The sequence below is a fragment of the Magnolia sinica genome, chromosome 5, assembly GCF_029962835.1.
Source record: "Magnolia sinica isolate HGM2019 chromosome 5, MsV1, whole genome shotgun sequence".
Classification (NCBI taxonomy): domain Eukaryota; kingdom Viridiplantae; phylum Streptophyta; class Magnoliopsida; order Magnoliales; family Magnoliaceae; genus Magnolia; species Magnolia sinica.
In genome coordinates this window covers 28,916,078-28,929,695 of record NC_080577.1, presented here as the reverse complement: position 1 = coordinate 28,929,695, position 13,618 = coordinate 28,916,078, and the positions used below count along the sequence as shown (strand labels likewise).

Genomic DNA, 13,618 nt, shown 5'->3' with positions numbered 1-13,618 from the left:
TTGAAAATATTTTTAAGAAGGTTAAAAGTCCTCTTCACTCTCTTCTCCAGTCATGCTTTTTTGGTACCTGGAACCCATAGATAAAATTGTATTACCTAGAAATGTGTTTTCCACAAGTCCCCATTATTCCAAGGAGACAAATCCCCTGTAAATTGGCCATTTGGAGAGGGGTATTCTAAGGTTCTAAAATTTCACTTGAGTGTGATTTTTCTCTTCCAGTTTGTTGGACGTTAAAATACTTAGACATTCAATGACACAATAAGTATCACAAAGATACCATTAATGATGATAATGATGACGATGATATATGCTCCAGCCCAGCATAACTTATAAGATGGACCATTGATATTGACCCAGCATGCCAAATTCCTAACCATGCCCGAAGTTTTAGGCCTGACCCACGTGACAAAAGGGTCCAAGAATCGTGGCCTGAACCCGACCCTTGATGATACACGCCTAATGACCCAACTGGGTGGTCCGGACCCATTGAACCAACCACATCACAGGTTCTGCACACTATTATTTAAGGTAGTACTACGGACTATTATAAAGGTCCAAATAAGACGTTCGAACATTTAAAATCTTGTATTAATTTAACCACCAACCTTTGAGATATTGTACACCACCGTGACTTCTCACCTCTACAATCCAAATCTACAAAAGAATAGAATTTCATGATCTTACATGCAGACACAAGCACACGTGTGCAAGATCTGAGCCTTTGGTCAGGCGATCCTTACAGGGGACATGTGGTTTCTCATATATAAGGCATACGTGATCATCAGGTGGGGCCACACGGTCACATTATCTTTGAACTGCTCACGCTCAGTCCACCTAATGATCAAGTAGGCCTGATTTTTGGAGATATGGAATTGACACTGACTGAATAATGCACGGCTGGGATCTCACACATGTGTGCGTTGTTTTAGCGTGTGAAGCAAATGCACTTTCTAAAGGAGGCCCTTATTTTTAACATTCTCAAACCCCTCCTCTTCTGAATTTTGGGACCCACCAACCCCCAAGTTTTGATAGATTGGACCCATATCCAATAGAAATCCATAATCATCTACAACTCTGTCACTCGTTCCCATGATTGGTTGAGTATCATCCACTCCATGAGGGAAGTCGAGGAAATTGAAGGGCAGAACACTTGAATTTAGTAGTGTACTTTGATCTTGATCATAATGTGGGCCATTGATGAATAACCTGTTTTGATCTTGATCATACCCGTGTAATATGCTTTGGCCAATGGACGGAGGAGATGACTCCATGTATGGAGAGGAGCACCCAATGTTGTCATGTTCATTTTCAAGGCTGAATTTGGACGGCTCTCCTTTGCTTTTGTGTAATACTCTACATAACACCCAATCCTCCTGTCCACCATTGTAAGACAGATTAGCAACTATACGAAGAACGGCTAAATGGATGCAGAGTAGTCAGAGATGACAGAGAGATAAAGATTGATGGGCCCCACATGATGTGTGTCGGACATCCACTCCGATGCATCAGGTAGGGACCAGAACTGTCTACAATACCGGTGTGTAAAACACCTAAGTTCCATGGGACCCACCATGTTGCCTGTGCAAACACCTTGGCTCCATGGGGCCCACCATGTTGCATATGTAAAATCCACTCTGCACTCTTTGAATTGTATAAACAGAAGATAAACTTAATTAAAAACTCAAATGGGCTACAACAACAATATAATATTGCTCCCAAAACAGCTCTAGGTTCACATGGTGTGGATCACCTAAGATTTTTATCAGGCTAATTTTTGTTTCTCTCCGACCGTGGGGTGAATATATGTGTTATGTATATCTATGTTCTTCATCCATTTTGTCAACACATCTTAACAGCACCAGCCCAAAAGTAGATACAAATCTCAGGTGGACCACACCACAAGAAACCATAGTCATTGAAAGTCGTCACCGTTAAAAATTTCTAGAACGCGCCATAAAAATGATTATTTACCATCCAAATTGTTGATAAGGTCACACAAACTTAGACGAAGGGAATACACCAATATTAGTTTTATCCACAACTTTTGTGACTTGTAAAGTATTTTTAATAGTCATTTACCATAGTTTCCTATAGTGTAGTCTACCTTAAATTTATACTTGCTTCATTTTTGGATTCATGCTATAAAATAAGTCAATAAAACATTGTAAATATACAATGCATACATCAAGGTGCACTCCGCATCAACCATGCGGTGACTTAATTAATGGGTTTGGTGAAATATAGACCGTATGATGGCCCCACGAGCAAATCTAATTCAATATATTTCATTACCACTGTATGGTTTGGATCATCTTATCTGTGGATCCATCCCGAGTTTTTAATCCAGGGAAGGGAATGGAAGCTGATTGACAGAGTGGATTTTACATTTATAAAATGGCATTTTAAACCTTCATTTAAGGCCGTACCAAAAATCAGCCCAGACGGAAACTTAGGTGGGCCATATGACAGGGACCGGCGTGATTTACGTGCATATGCCATCCAATTCCAATCCATTCATCAGATGTGTTCCATTAGAGCAAAGGAGGTTTTACTCATGATTTTACGTTTTCACATATGATGTGGCCCACTTAATCTTTTGACAACCTGATTTTTGGATTCTAGGGAGAACTCAGACCACACACTATGAATGGAATGAATGTCTGACAATGTCAGAGTGGACCGCACAAAGATCGAATATAAACACTACCGGACCACTTGTATAAATAGTTCGTTTTGTATATGTCGCTGCATTGGGGCCCACTTGTTGAGATGGTCTGTTGATTGAAACGGTCTACATCATGAATGACACTGTACAGCCCACAGAAAAGACTATACTTTGATTGTTGTGACCGTTACTGTATATATGTGACGGTTCTGACCATCACAGCGTACACGTGAATGTTGATCAGGTAGCCAATCATTTTAGTAATTAATAAAGACCTTGAAATCCAAGAATGGTTTGCTACCGTTGCTCGAATCTTGTGGCTGGCCATATGGTGAATCAGACCGTTCATCTTCTTGGTCCTACTATCATGGGCCATATGGGAAAAATCTGGCTGATCAGAGATCTCCAGCGTCCATATAAAGTATGTTTAGAAATAGTGGTCCATATTTCAACACCATCGTGTGAATGGTAGGTATTTCTGATTGAGGTGGACTAAAAACAGAAAGGACCACTTAGATGATTGGTGAGGATGGTCGACACTAGCAAAATTCGGTCCAAGTGGACGTCTGATAGGAAGGCTTGCATGCGCCCCATCCATCCATCTATGTAATAATCGAGACCGTTCATCTAGGAGGTCTAAATGAAAAGAAGGAAAAATCACTGAGTTGTTATAATCCATACAAAATGACTTGGAAACAACCCAGAAGTTTAGTTTCTAAATAACCATTGCATGAACGGCCAAGAATTACAATTGTGATCACGCACTGTAGGTCCTTCAAGATGAACGGTCTGGATCAACACATGATGGGGCAGAAGGGCCAAGCAGATTCAGCGAGCGCCCGTGTAATGGGCCAAATCAGGGTTTCCATAGAATACCAGCCCGGCATCAGAGTTACCATGCACGCGCGGACCCATTCCACCATTGGATGGCAGGGATATCAGAGATCCGAACCATTCATCAGGTCGTGCATTTAACATGCCATATGCCCAAAAGAAAAAAAGAGTATGCGAGTGCATTTGGAATTACCCATACGTGCGGGCTGTGCGGAGCCCACCGTGATATGTAAGTGCATCACCGCAGTAACTTAGGTGGTCCACACCAAAGGAACAATGGGGGACACGTGGGAGAAGACACCCACTGTATATAAGTTTCAAGATGGAACGTGGGGTCCACCGTGTTGTATGTATGTCATCCAAACTAGTAATCAGGTGCATGATAATTCCAAAACTTAGGTGGGCCACAGAAATGAATGAATATATAATTTGTCAGCATGATCATACATTGCTCTCTACGGTGTGACCCACCTGAGTTTTAGTATGAATAATTCTTGGATGTACGGTACCCATGAGGATTCTCACCTAATGAACGGTTCAGATTCAACATAAACATAACAGGTGGGCTCCACATAGCTCGAACAAATGGTAATTACCACATGGATGTCGTGGACATGCACGGATTATCAAGTGAGGAAACCTTAGGAGGTGCGTGGGGGCTTTCTAGCCGGAATTCGTGCATGACCCAATCCGTCTTTATCCCGTTTGGAGCTCTTTCACGGTAGAAAACCAGAGTCTTTCGCATGCCGGCGACCTCCCGTGTGGTCGGATCGATCACCGGCCTATCTTTTCCGGTGGCTTTCCAGTATCCGGACGTCGTGGCTCGATTCGCACGCACGCCGGTGGCGTATTTCCGGTCCCTAAAGCTGAAGAAGTACCATTCATTCCCACCGAGTTTAGCTACATCTGGATTCACGCCAAATCACGAAAATGAAATACTCATGTCTCGTGCATTGATTTCATCAAAAAGATGTAAGTTGCATGAATGCATGGTTGAGATTGTACTGAGATATAAGCATTGTTCAAAATATGGAAATCACAGCGGATTGCATGGGACAAAATAGTTATTGAAGGCCACACAAGTACGTTGAATATTGACCGTTGGACTTCTTTTATAACGGTTAGATTTCCTTGTAGAAGTGTGATATATATGTATGATTGAGCAAAAACATTACTTCTGGAATGGCCTAAATCTCAAACGTGTGTGTCGTCTGATGGTGCTGATGAAACATTCTATGCTAGCTGTCATGTGTGGTGACCGCTAGCTGTCAATTTCTCCGTACAATTGTGATATGTATGATTTCGCAAAACCATATTACTTCTGGTTCAAGGCATGTTCGCAGTATATGAATGGCTTAGATCTCAGAAGCAGATTGTGTGGTGTGACTCACACCACCAACCTTGTGTTGACGTCACCAATTTCAGTGGGCCCATCATGATGTATGTGTTATATCCATACCGTTCATCCATTTTACAAGATCATTTTAGGTCGTGAGGATAAAAATAAGGTAGACCCAAAGCTTAAGTGGACCACATCACTGAAAGCAGTGTGGATAATGATGCCACCTTGAAACCTTCCTAGAGCACAGCGTGATGTTTATTTTCCATCCAACCTGTTAATAAGGTCACACAAACCTAGATGAATGAAAAAAAAATCAGATTGATCGAAACTACTGTAGCCCCTGAGAAGTTTTCAATGGTAAGCGTTCAATCACCACTTCTTTCTGTGGTGTGGTCCACTTGAGATTTGGGTCTACCTCATTTTTGGATTAATTACTTAAAATGATCTCTCCAAATGAATGGACGGTTTGGATATAACACATACATCATGGTGGGACCCACAGAACTTGGTGACGTCAACACACCATGGATGTCAGTGGTGTGTGGCACACCACACAATCCGCTTCCCAAAATCTCTGACATGTGTGTCGTCTGACGTTGATAACGAAATAGTCTATACTAATTGTCATGTGGGCCCCATTCACTCAAACCATGTTTGTGATTGGTTTTGATTCTCTTGAAAACTAGGGAGTAGTGTTCCCACAAACTAGTAATGTTTCATACTAAGAATGTCAATAGTAATCCTATTGCATGTACGCTAATCACCTTACACGCATGTGAACTTAGCAAACCGCAGGAGACATGATGAGCCAAATATCCTACATCAATGAACCAATTGTCCACTTGTTAGAATCGTGCAAAGATCTAACCGCACATCATGTTCCATGTAGTAATCCATGTGAGGCAGGGCTCTTGTATATATATTAGTGCCATTGGAGAATTTAGTTTCTACAAGTGTGGCCAACTCCATGATCCAAACCATTCGTATAATAGAACCTAATGTAAGTGGTCCATGCACCGAAAAACCCCTACATGGGAAATCTTCAAACTCTCACTAGGTGGCCAAGAAATATTTAGAAAGAAGACATAGCAACCATTCCATTAGACCAAAGAAAGCCAAATATCATATATCAACATTATCCAAATTTGAAAGATTTTAATCACATGCCATGTACTATGAAGCCCATCAAATCAACGGTTTGATTCCTTTAACCATGTCCTACTAGTACAAATTGCAATCCAAAAGAGCAAAGCTATGTCCTTTGGGTTGAGCATCAAACATGCATGTGGAGGGTGAGGTGGTGAAATTAGGAGGGAATATTAGAAATAAAAGATTATTTATTTTAATAAAAACTATGGAGCATGGCATGTGTAACCTATATGGGAAGAGGAGAGTGGAAGAGTAGGCGAGAAATGCATGGTTATACACCTAAAGAGATTGTATTTCATGTAGCCTACTTTACTTTTTTATTTGCCTTATTTTTAAGCTGGCAACCTAACGTTCGAGGGTGCAACAGATTGTATTTCATGTAGCCTAGCTACTTGAGTTTTCGATCTGCCTTATTTTTAAGCTGATAACCTAACATTCAAGGGTGCAACAGGTGTAGAAAGTGAATATCATACCGGCAATATTGCAGGTAGACTAACAAAGCCTTATTTAATTATCATCTCCCTAGTAATTTCTGCTAGTGCTAGCTATGTTAACATAACCCCATTTTCTTCTCCACATCTACTCCAAATAATTAAGTAGATATCATCATATGTTTAAATTCAAATCTTTGTTATAACTAAAAGTTGTAATGGAATATGTATATCCCACCTTTATTTATTGAATGGATCCATTAGTCCAGTGGTGTGTTCTTTCCACCAGCTGTGTATTCTTTCCACCATTCGCTAACGTCTACTCATGTTTTCTTTCCACCATTCTTATTATTTTTTTAAAAGCTACATACAAAAAAGAGAACGTAATAGTGGGCTATTTTCATGAAAGTCTTGAAATGACATCACTAACGTTGGTTGAAGATGGAGAGATATTTCATTTTTCTTTCAAAATCAAAAGTTTACGTTGTTTCTTACTTTTAATCTTATGGATAAAATTTGTCCAAAATTACTTAAATTTAGAGACAATATTTTAATTGACTCTTTAACTAAGTATATAAAAATATGTTAAAATTCTCAATTTATAATAATTAAAAAATAATGATAAATGAATTAATGTGATTATGCTATAAATATAAGCACTGTGTTAAAAAAACATGCAGTGGGAGGAAGAAAGGAAAAAAAAAGAAAAAGACCAATGGTCTATATTCAACATCCACAAACAACCCAAGAGGCTGATTTTCAGGCCACTTGATGGATGGTCCATCTTGCAAGTCAGTGCTCCGTTATGACCTATTAAATTTCTGAATTCTAAAGGAAAAACAAATTGAAATAGGAAAAAAAAGAAAGAAGGGAAGAACATAAATATATATATTTTTAAAATAATAATAAGTGGGGGAACTAATGGCTACTCACCAGGTAGCTGCCAAGGCTCACACGTGTGCAAGTCCACCACCACCATAGTCCCGTGTGAGCTTCTCTCGTTAGCAACTTTTTTACGTAGATAGTGGCAAACCAATTCCTCATCACTTGGATAGAACCTAAATCCTGGGGGGAGTGTGGCCTCTACATCCCTCAATCCCATCTGTGTTTTGAGAGAGAGAGAGAGAGAGAGAGAGAGAGAGAGAAAAGGTTCTGGGACTGAGTTGGATAAAAACAAGAGGGGTTCTGGGACTGAGTTGGATAAAAACAAGCAGTTCCGAACTTGGAACTTGGGTAATTATACGGAAGAGTAGCTAGTTAGGTTGTGGCAGATGCCATTTTATAATCTCAGCCCTACATTTACGGAGCACAGATCAGAATTCCCGGCAAGATGTTCATCTAATCCAAAGGCTCAAGGAAAACCATGGTCACAAGAAATCTCTCTAATCATCAGAACAGGCTCCCATGTTAGTCTAGCACCATTTTAAAAAAGTGGTGGTGATCATCCGAGCATATAAATGACGTAGTTGAATAGAAATCCAGACCATCGAGTAGCTGTCTCAACTGTGGATGAGCATGCCCTACGTGGCCTGCAATTTGAATGGTCTGGATAGCTGTAAATCGTTACCACCACTGTTCTCAAAATGGTGGTGAACTATCACAGGAGTCTTGCCCGTAATCTTCACACATCATCTGACAGATGACATCCGAGCGACGCGTCTCCATGGGGAACGGATTGGCTACTCCCCCTGACACCAGCCATTGGCTGGTGGTCGGTGCTCTGTGGGGCCCACCATGATGTATGTGTGCCATCCATGCCGTCCATCTATTTTTATATATCATTTTATGACATGGGAAAAGAAATGAAGTATATTTCAATCTCAAGTGGACCACATTACAGGAAACAGTGATGAATAAATTTTGACCATTAAAAACGTTTTGGGGGCCATAAAAGTTTTTGATTAAGCTGATATTTATTTTTTCCCTTCATCTGGGTCTTTATGACCAAATCAACATATTGGATGTCAAATAAACAGTACAGTGGGCCTTAGGAGGATTTTAATGGCGAATATCCATTCATTATTTTTCTCCTGTGGTGTGGCCCACATAAGATTTATTTCCCTATAATTTTTTGTATCAAGATATAAAATGATCTGTAAAAATGGATTAACTGAATGGATGAAACACATACATCATGGTGGGGCCCACAGAGCACCGACCATCAGCCACGGGGCTGGTGTCAGGGGGAGTAGCCAATCCGTCTCCGTCTCCATGTCATGTTTGTAGTTCATGAGGAATCAGAACCGTGTAAGAGGTTACAAGTAAAATCAGGCCAACACACACAAAAGGTGGGCCACACTGGTGTGATGGCTCAGCTGGTACGTTCATCAGTTGATTTCACGGAGGGCCCACCTGATAATTAGATAAGCCATATTGTCAACCCGGATAACCTTCATGATGCAACACTGACCTGATTTTTTCACCAGGTGAGGCCCAGCTTATACAGGATCAGATTTTTCAGACGTTGGCACGTCATCAAGTGGGTGGAGATGATAGATATCATATTATCAATTAGGCAAAGCAATCATGAGAAATAAATTTGAAATTTGGATTTTTGTCCCTCGAAATGCTAATTAAGGGCTCACCCCGCCAAGTGCTGATCTAAACCGTTCATCTGTAATGTTTCCACGACGGATGAGCCGCATGACAAAAATCTGACTAGTCAAAGGAAATAAAAAAAGAGACCTCCATGAAAGCGGTTTCTAGCTTGCATGCATATGCATAGGAAGAATCTCCAGCCAGTGAGATTATTCCACTTCATGACTTCGTGAGACGATCTGAGTCATCCATCTGGTGGGGTGGAAGGGGCAGCAGATTAGGTGCAGCCCGCCCTTTTCAGCTGGCTTTGATGTATGTATGCTATATCCAGGCCTTTTGTATTTTTATCACATCATCTTGTGGACCATACCGTAATAGTATTAACCGTGTCAAATCACCACTTGCTTTAAAAGCCCAAATCATTACGAGGATAAAGGTGAAACCATCAGATGATGGTGTATTGATGTATATAAAGTGCCTTTATCACTCCTTATCAAATAACCACTTACTCTGTATATAGCCATTAGAGAATGGTATATTAAAGTATATCAAGTGATTTTAACACTCCAACTTTGAATCAGCGCTCGCTATAAAAGCCCGGGCTGTCGGAGGATGACAATCTATCCATTATTTTACCAAATCATTTTGTGGACCATACCATAAAGATAATAGTAATTGTGTCAAATCACCACTTGCCCTATAGGTTTGAGCCGGCAAAGGTTTCATATCAATGTGTATCAAGGGATGTATATCAAGGGACTTAACACTCCTCCACATGGTATATCACTAAAGGACTTTAAGACTCTCCCACACATGGGGTAAAATTCCACACATGAATAGACTAGGCAAAGGTGGAGGTACACTCACACCATAAATAGGTTGAGCTTGATTTCTTAGTCTCGAGCCAACTTGATATTCCTGATCTTGTGGGAGAATATATTATGGAGCCATATTTACTGCCCGTAAGATTAGAACACAATACCTACTTTAATACATACAATGTCAAATAAGGGTTTGAGTCCTTACCTCAGTGGTAGACTCTGAGGAGTTTCAAAATTATATGACAAAACGGATAGATGATGTGGATACAGAATACATACATCAAGGTGGGCTCATGGTAAGGGCCACACCTAATCTACTCTAGGAATGTGCAAATGCAAATTGCCTATTGATGATGCTTTTAGTAACACTTGGAGCATTGTGGGCCCCATCATAATATATGTGTTTTATCCATGTTGTTTATCATTTTTTCAAATAATTTGATAGCATGAGTTTAAAAATAAAGTTGATACAAAGCTCAAGTGGACCATACAACATAAAATAGTACTGATTGGACACCCCCATTAAAAACTTCTTTAAGGCACAAAAGTTTTGAATCAAGCTGATATTTATGTTTTCCCTTCATGCATGTGCCTCCTAAACACTAACCTTAGAAGCCTAAACCCTAGGAACCCTAGTTCTAAACAATAAACTCAGCTCATTCAACCCAGTCAGCCTATCCCTGAACCCTAAGAACCTAAAACCCTAGAGCTTCAAGTTGGCTCGGCGAGTTAACTCACCCGGTCAGCCTACCCAACCTAATAACCCAGTCAAATCACCTGATTAAGCTCAAAACTAAACTCGAACCCAAGCCAAAAAGCAAGTTTAATTGGAGAAATATACAAAACCTCAAATCAACAACTTTTATAACAGGCCTCTACACGCTTAAAGGATGCTGCCTGTCAAAGCAGGGAGTCTAAGTGGGGATCGGCGGCAGCCAGGTTGCCACCGGCCACATGACACTCCCCCTCTATGGGGAAACATCCCTCAAGCATGTGGAACTCTCATTTTTCAAGCCTCAAGTATGCAGTTGAAGTATTTTATTCTGATGCCCATCTCCGTACTCAAAATTACCATTTTACCACCTCATCCAACCCATAAGATGATGTTATATATATGGCAATCTCTAATTCCAGCCCTTTAACCACCTTTTGCGCCTAGGATTACTAGAAATTACAAGAAAACTAGGTTGGAGGCTATAAATAGCCCCCTCCTCTTCTCATTTCGAGACACCGACTATACCTAAAAGCATTAGGCTTTCAGGGAAGCATCCCTCCACCAAGGAGAGAGAGAGAGAGAGAGAGAGAGAGAGAGAGAGAGCCTAGCCCTAGTTTAGTCTAGCCTAACTAGAGTCCAAGCCTCTTGAGCCACTTAAGTTCAAATATGAGTCACTCAATTTAGCCTTGCGACACTACCGTTTATCCAACCATTCAAGCTTCTATCAGTTTCATCAAACCCAAATATTAGCATTGTGCAACATTTATTCCCTTCTTAACCCCCTTGCTCCTCATATAAATTAGCATTATAGTGTATTTCATCATTTTCTCGCATATAACTGGTGGACATAAGCTCTGAGGCTTGCCGATATAATGGGATCTTGCCCACTAGAAACTTTAACCAGTTAACCATCGTTTTAGCATATACATTGCATTCCATCGTTTTCTCATATCCGACTAGCGGGCGTATGATCTGAGGCTTGCCGATATAATCGGAGCAAGTCCATCAGAAACCTTAACCGGTTAGTCATCGTTTTATCATAAACATTTATACAGCATCAAGCATCTCATACATACATACATACTTTGCACCCTGCACTTGATCGTTTCGAACGTATGTTCTTTGACTTGCTGATATAGTCGGATCCTACCCATCAAAAATTCGGATCAGTCAATCATTACTACCATTGCATGCATTACATTTTTTGCACATGAGAATTAACCTTATTCCTTAGAAATTAGTCAGATCTTGTGAAGTAAAGACCGTACGTCAATACGGACAGAGTGGGTGCCTAACACTTTTCCTCTCTATAATTGCGGTCCTTATTTGGAATCTCTGGAACATAAACTCACGAATCATCTTAAGGTTAAGGATCTTCGAGTCCTTAATCTTAAGCATTTCTATGAGGTCTAACTAACTATAGAGTCGTAATAATTGGTTAGTGGTGACTCTGGCCAAATATTATACCATTTTACCCCTTTTACGAAAGCTCTCAAGCGAGGCAACCATTGGAAAATTGAGAGTTGATCTCTCATCCCCTTGGAAATTTGCCCTCCAGCGTCCACACAGTGGGCCGTAGGAAGTTTTTAATGATGGGCACTCAATCACCCTTATTTCTCTAGAGTGTGGTTCACTTGAGAATTAAATTTGCCGCATTTTTGGGCTCATGCCTTGATGGAAAATAAATAAATACTATGTAAGACCTCTATAAGGTGGGGCTTATTAATCAATGGTCTGGATCTCCCTAAGAGTTGGATATGTGATCGGGCATACCGGTGGACCCCATTAAAGTTGTGATTAATCTAAAATTGCATACAGTGGTGCAATATAACTGTGTTATGTGCACTGTGTTTTAAATGGACTAAGAATCCTAAATTCGTGTGGAGCCTAAAAGGGAGGAGTGTTGATGGGTTACAAACTCCTCACCCAAAGTAAATATAAAAACAGGGTTGGGTCCCCAAGCCTACACACGTCGAAGCCTTTGTTACCATCTTGGTGCGTCTCCAAAGGGTGTAAGGCGTGAAGGATCTTGACAACTCGAAATCCAAATATGGCATCCTAATCAGGAAATTTCAGTTTGGATTTATCCATCCTCATCTCTGAATCACTATGGTACTTTCAATTTCACAAATTACAATTAAACAGTTGGTATTAAACCGAACTCTGTATATCTAGACTTAGATCCGGCCATGGGGTGCGATTCCGCACCCTTTTCCGGTGTCCAGCACCACAATGGCATTGACTGTCATTATTGCCAAGTTTTTTTTCCCAATTAGATAAGGATTAAGTGGTCATTTCTGGCATATCAATTACATCAAGATCCTTGCTTTGTTCTCCCCTTTCCAAAATAGGGGTTTTAAAATCCATTAATATAAAAAAAATTTTAAAAAAAAAGAGGGAAGAAGGAACCAGGAGGTGCTAAGGTGGTATTCAGACCTGAGAGAGCGCTCATTTTCGTCGATCCAAGTTGGGATTTGCCCTATCGACTAGAGAAGACAGAGGTTTCTAAAGCCCTAGTCGTGGTTGTGTAGGTTAATGACCATTAACGATAATTGTAGCATAATATGCATTATAATCGACAACCCTCCTGTCTTTGCTCAAACATTCAAAGGATGCTTCGCTACGATCAAATTTATTGATGATAGAGATTGAGGGTTGTGGAAGCCAAAATCAGAATCGTCCGTTGTAGCTTTAGAAGCTAGTTTCTTCTCTCCTCCTAGATTTTGGTCGATGATCGACCTTCTGTGAAGAGGGCAAGGGTTTCATTGCTGTTAAAGTTAGGGTTTTCCCTAAAATTCCTTTATTTTGTAGCATGACATGCTTCTCCCTTACGACTTCATCGTCATTTGGATCTCCCGTCACCTATAACAGTAACATAATCGACCTTCCCTGTCGATTCCAATGTCTAATTGTGAGCAACGGTGTTGCTGGCAACCAGCGCAAAATGACTAAGGTTTCTAAACCCGTTTATATCGATAGCCTTTTTAGGACCAACATATTTATAAAAAAGGGGGAGAAACCTTTTAGGGCAGTGGCCCCTTTTCTGATCTCTAGTGGGTTTGTGGACTATTAGTTTTACAGAGGGTTAAGTCCTTGTTGCCATGGGCCATATTTTGGTGCCTA

The 13,618-nt window shown here is 40.5% G+C and overlaps 1 protein-coding gene across 2 annotated transcripts; it reads right to left on the bottom strand.

Annotated features, from left to right (window-relative positions):
- Positions 1–566: 566 nt before the first annotated feature.
- LOC131245868 (NAC domain-containing protein 21/22-like) lies at positions 567–7,525 on the bottom strand. 2 transcript variants are annotated; one of them, XM_058245609.1, is made up of 3 exons: positions 7,355–7,525; positions 4,140–4,405; positions 567–1,373 (listed from the first exon to the last, which is right to left on the bottom strand). In XM_058245609.1, the coding sequence occupies exons 1-3, from the start codon at positions 7,521–7,523 to the stop codon at positions 951–953; spliced, it is 858 nt and encodes a 285-aa protein (XP_058101592.1). In that variant the 5' UTR covers positions 7,524–7,525; the 3' UTR covers positions 567–950. The 2 variants fall into 2 exon arrangements, with proteins under 2 accessions (XP_058101592.1, XP_058101594.1); XM_058245611.1 differs by having other exon boundaries at positions 1,014–1,373; positions 4,096–4,405.
- Positions 7,526–13,618: the final 6,093 nt, after the last annotated feature.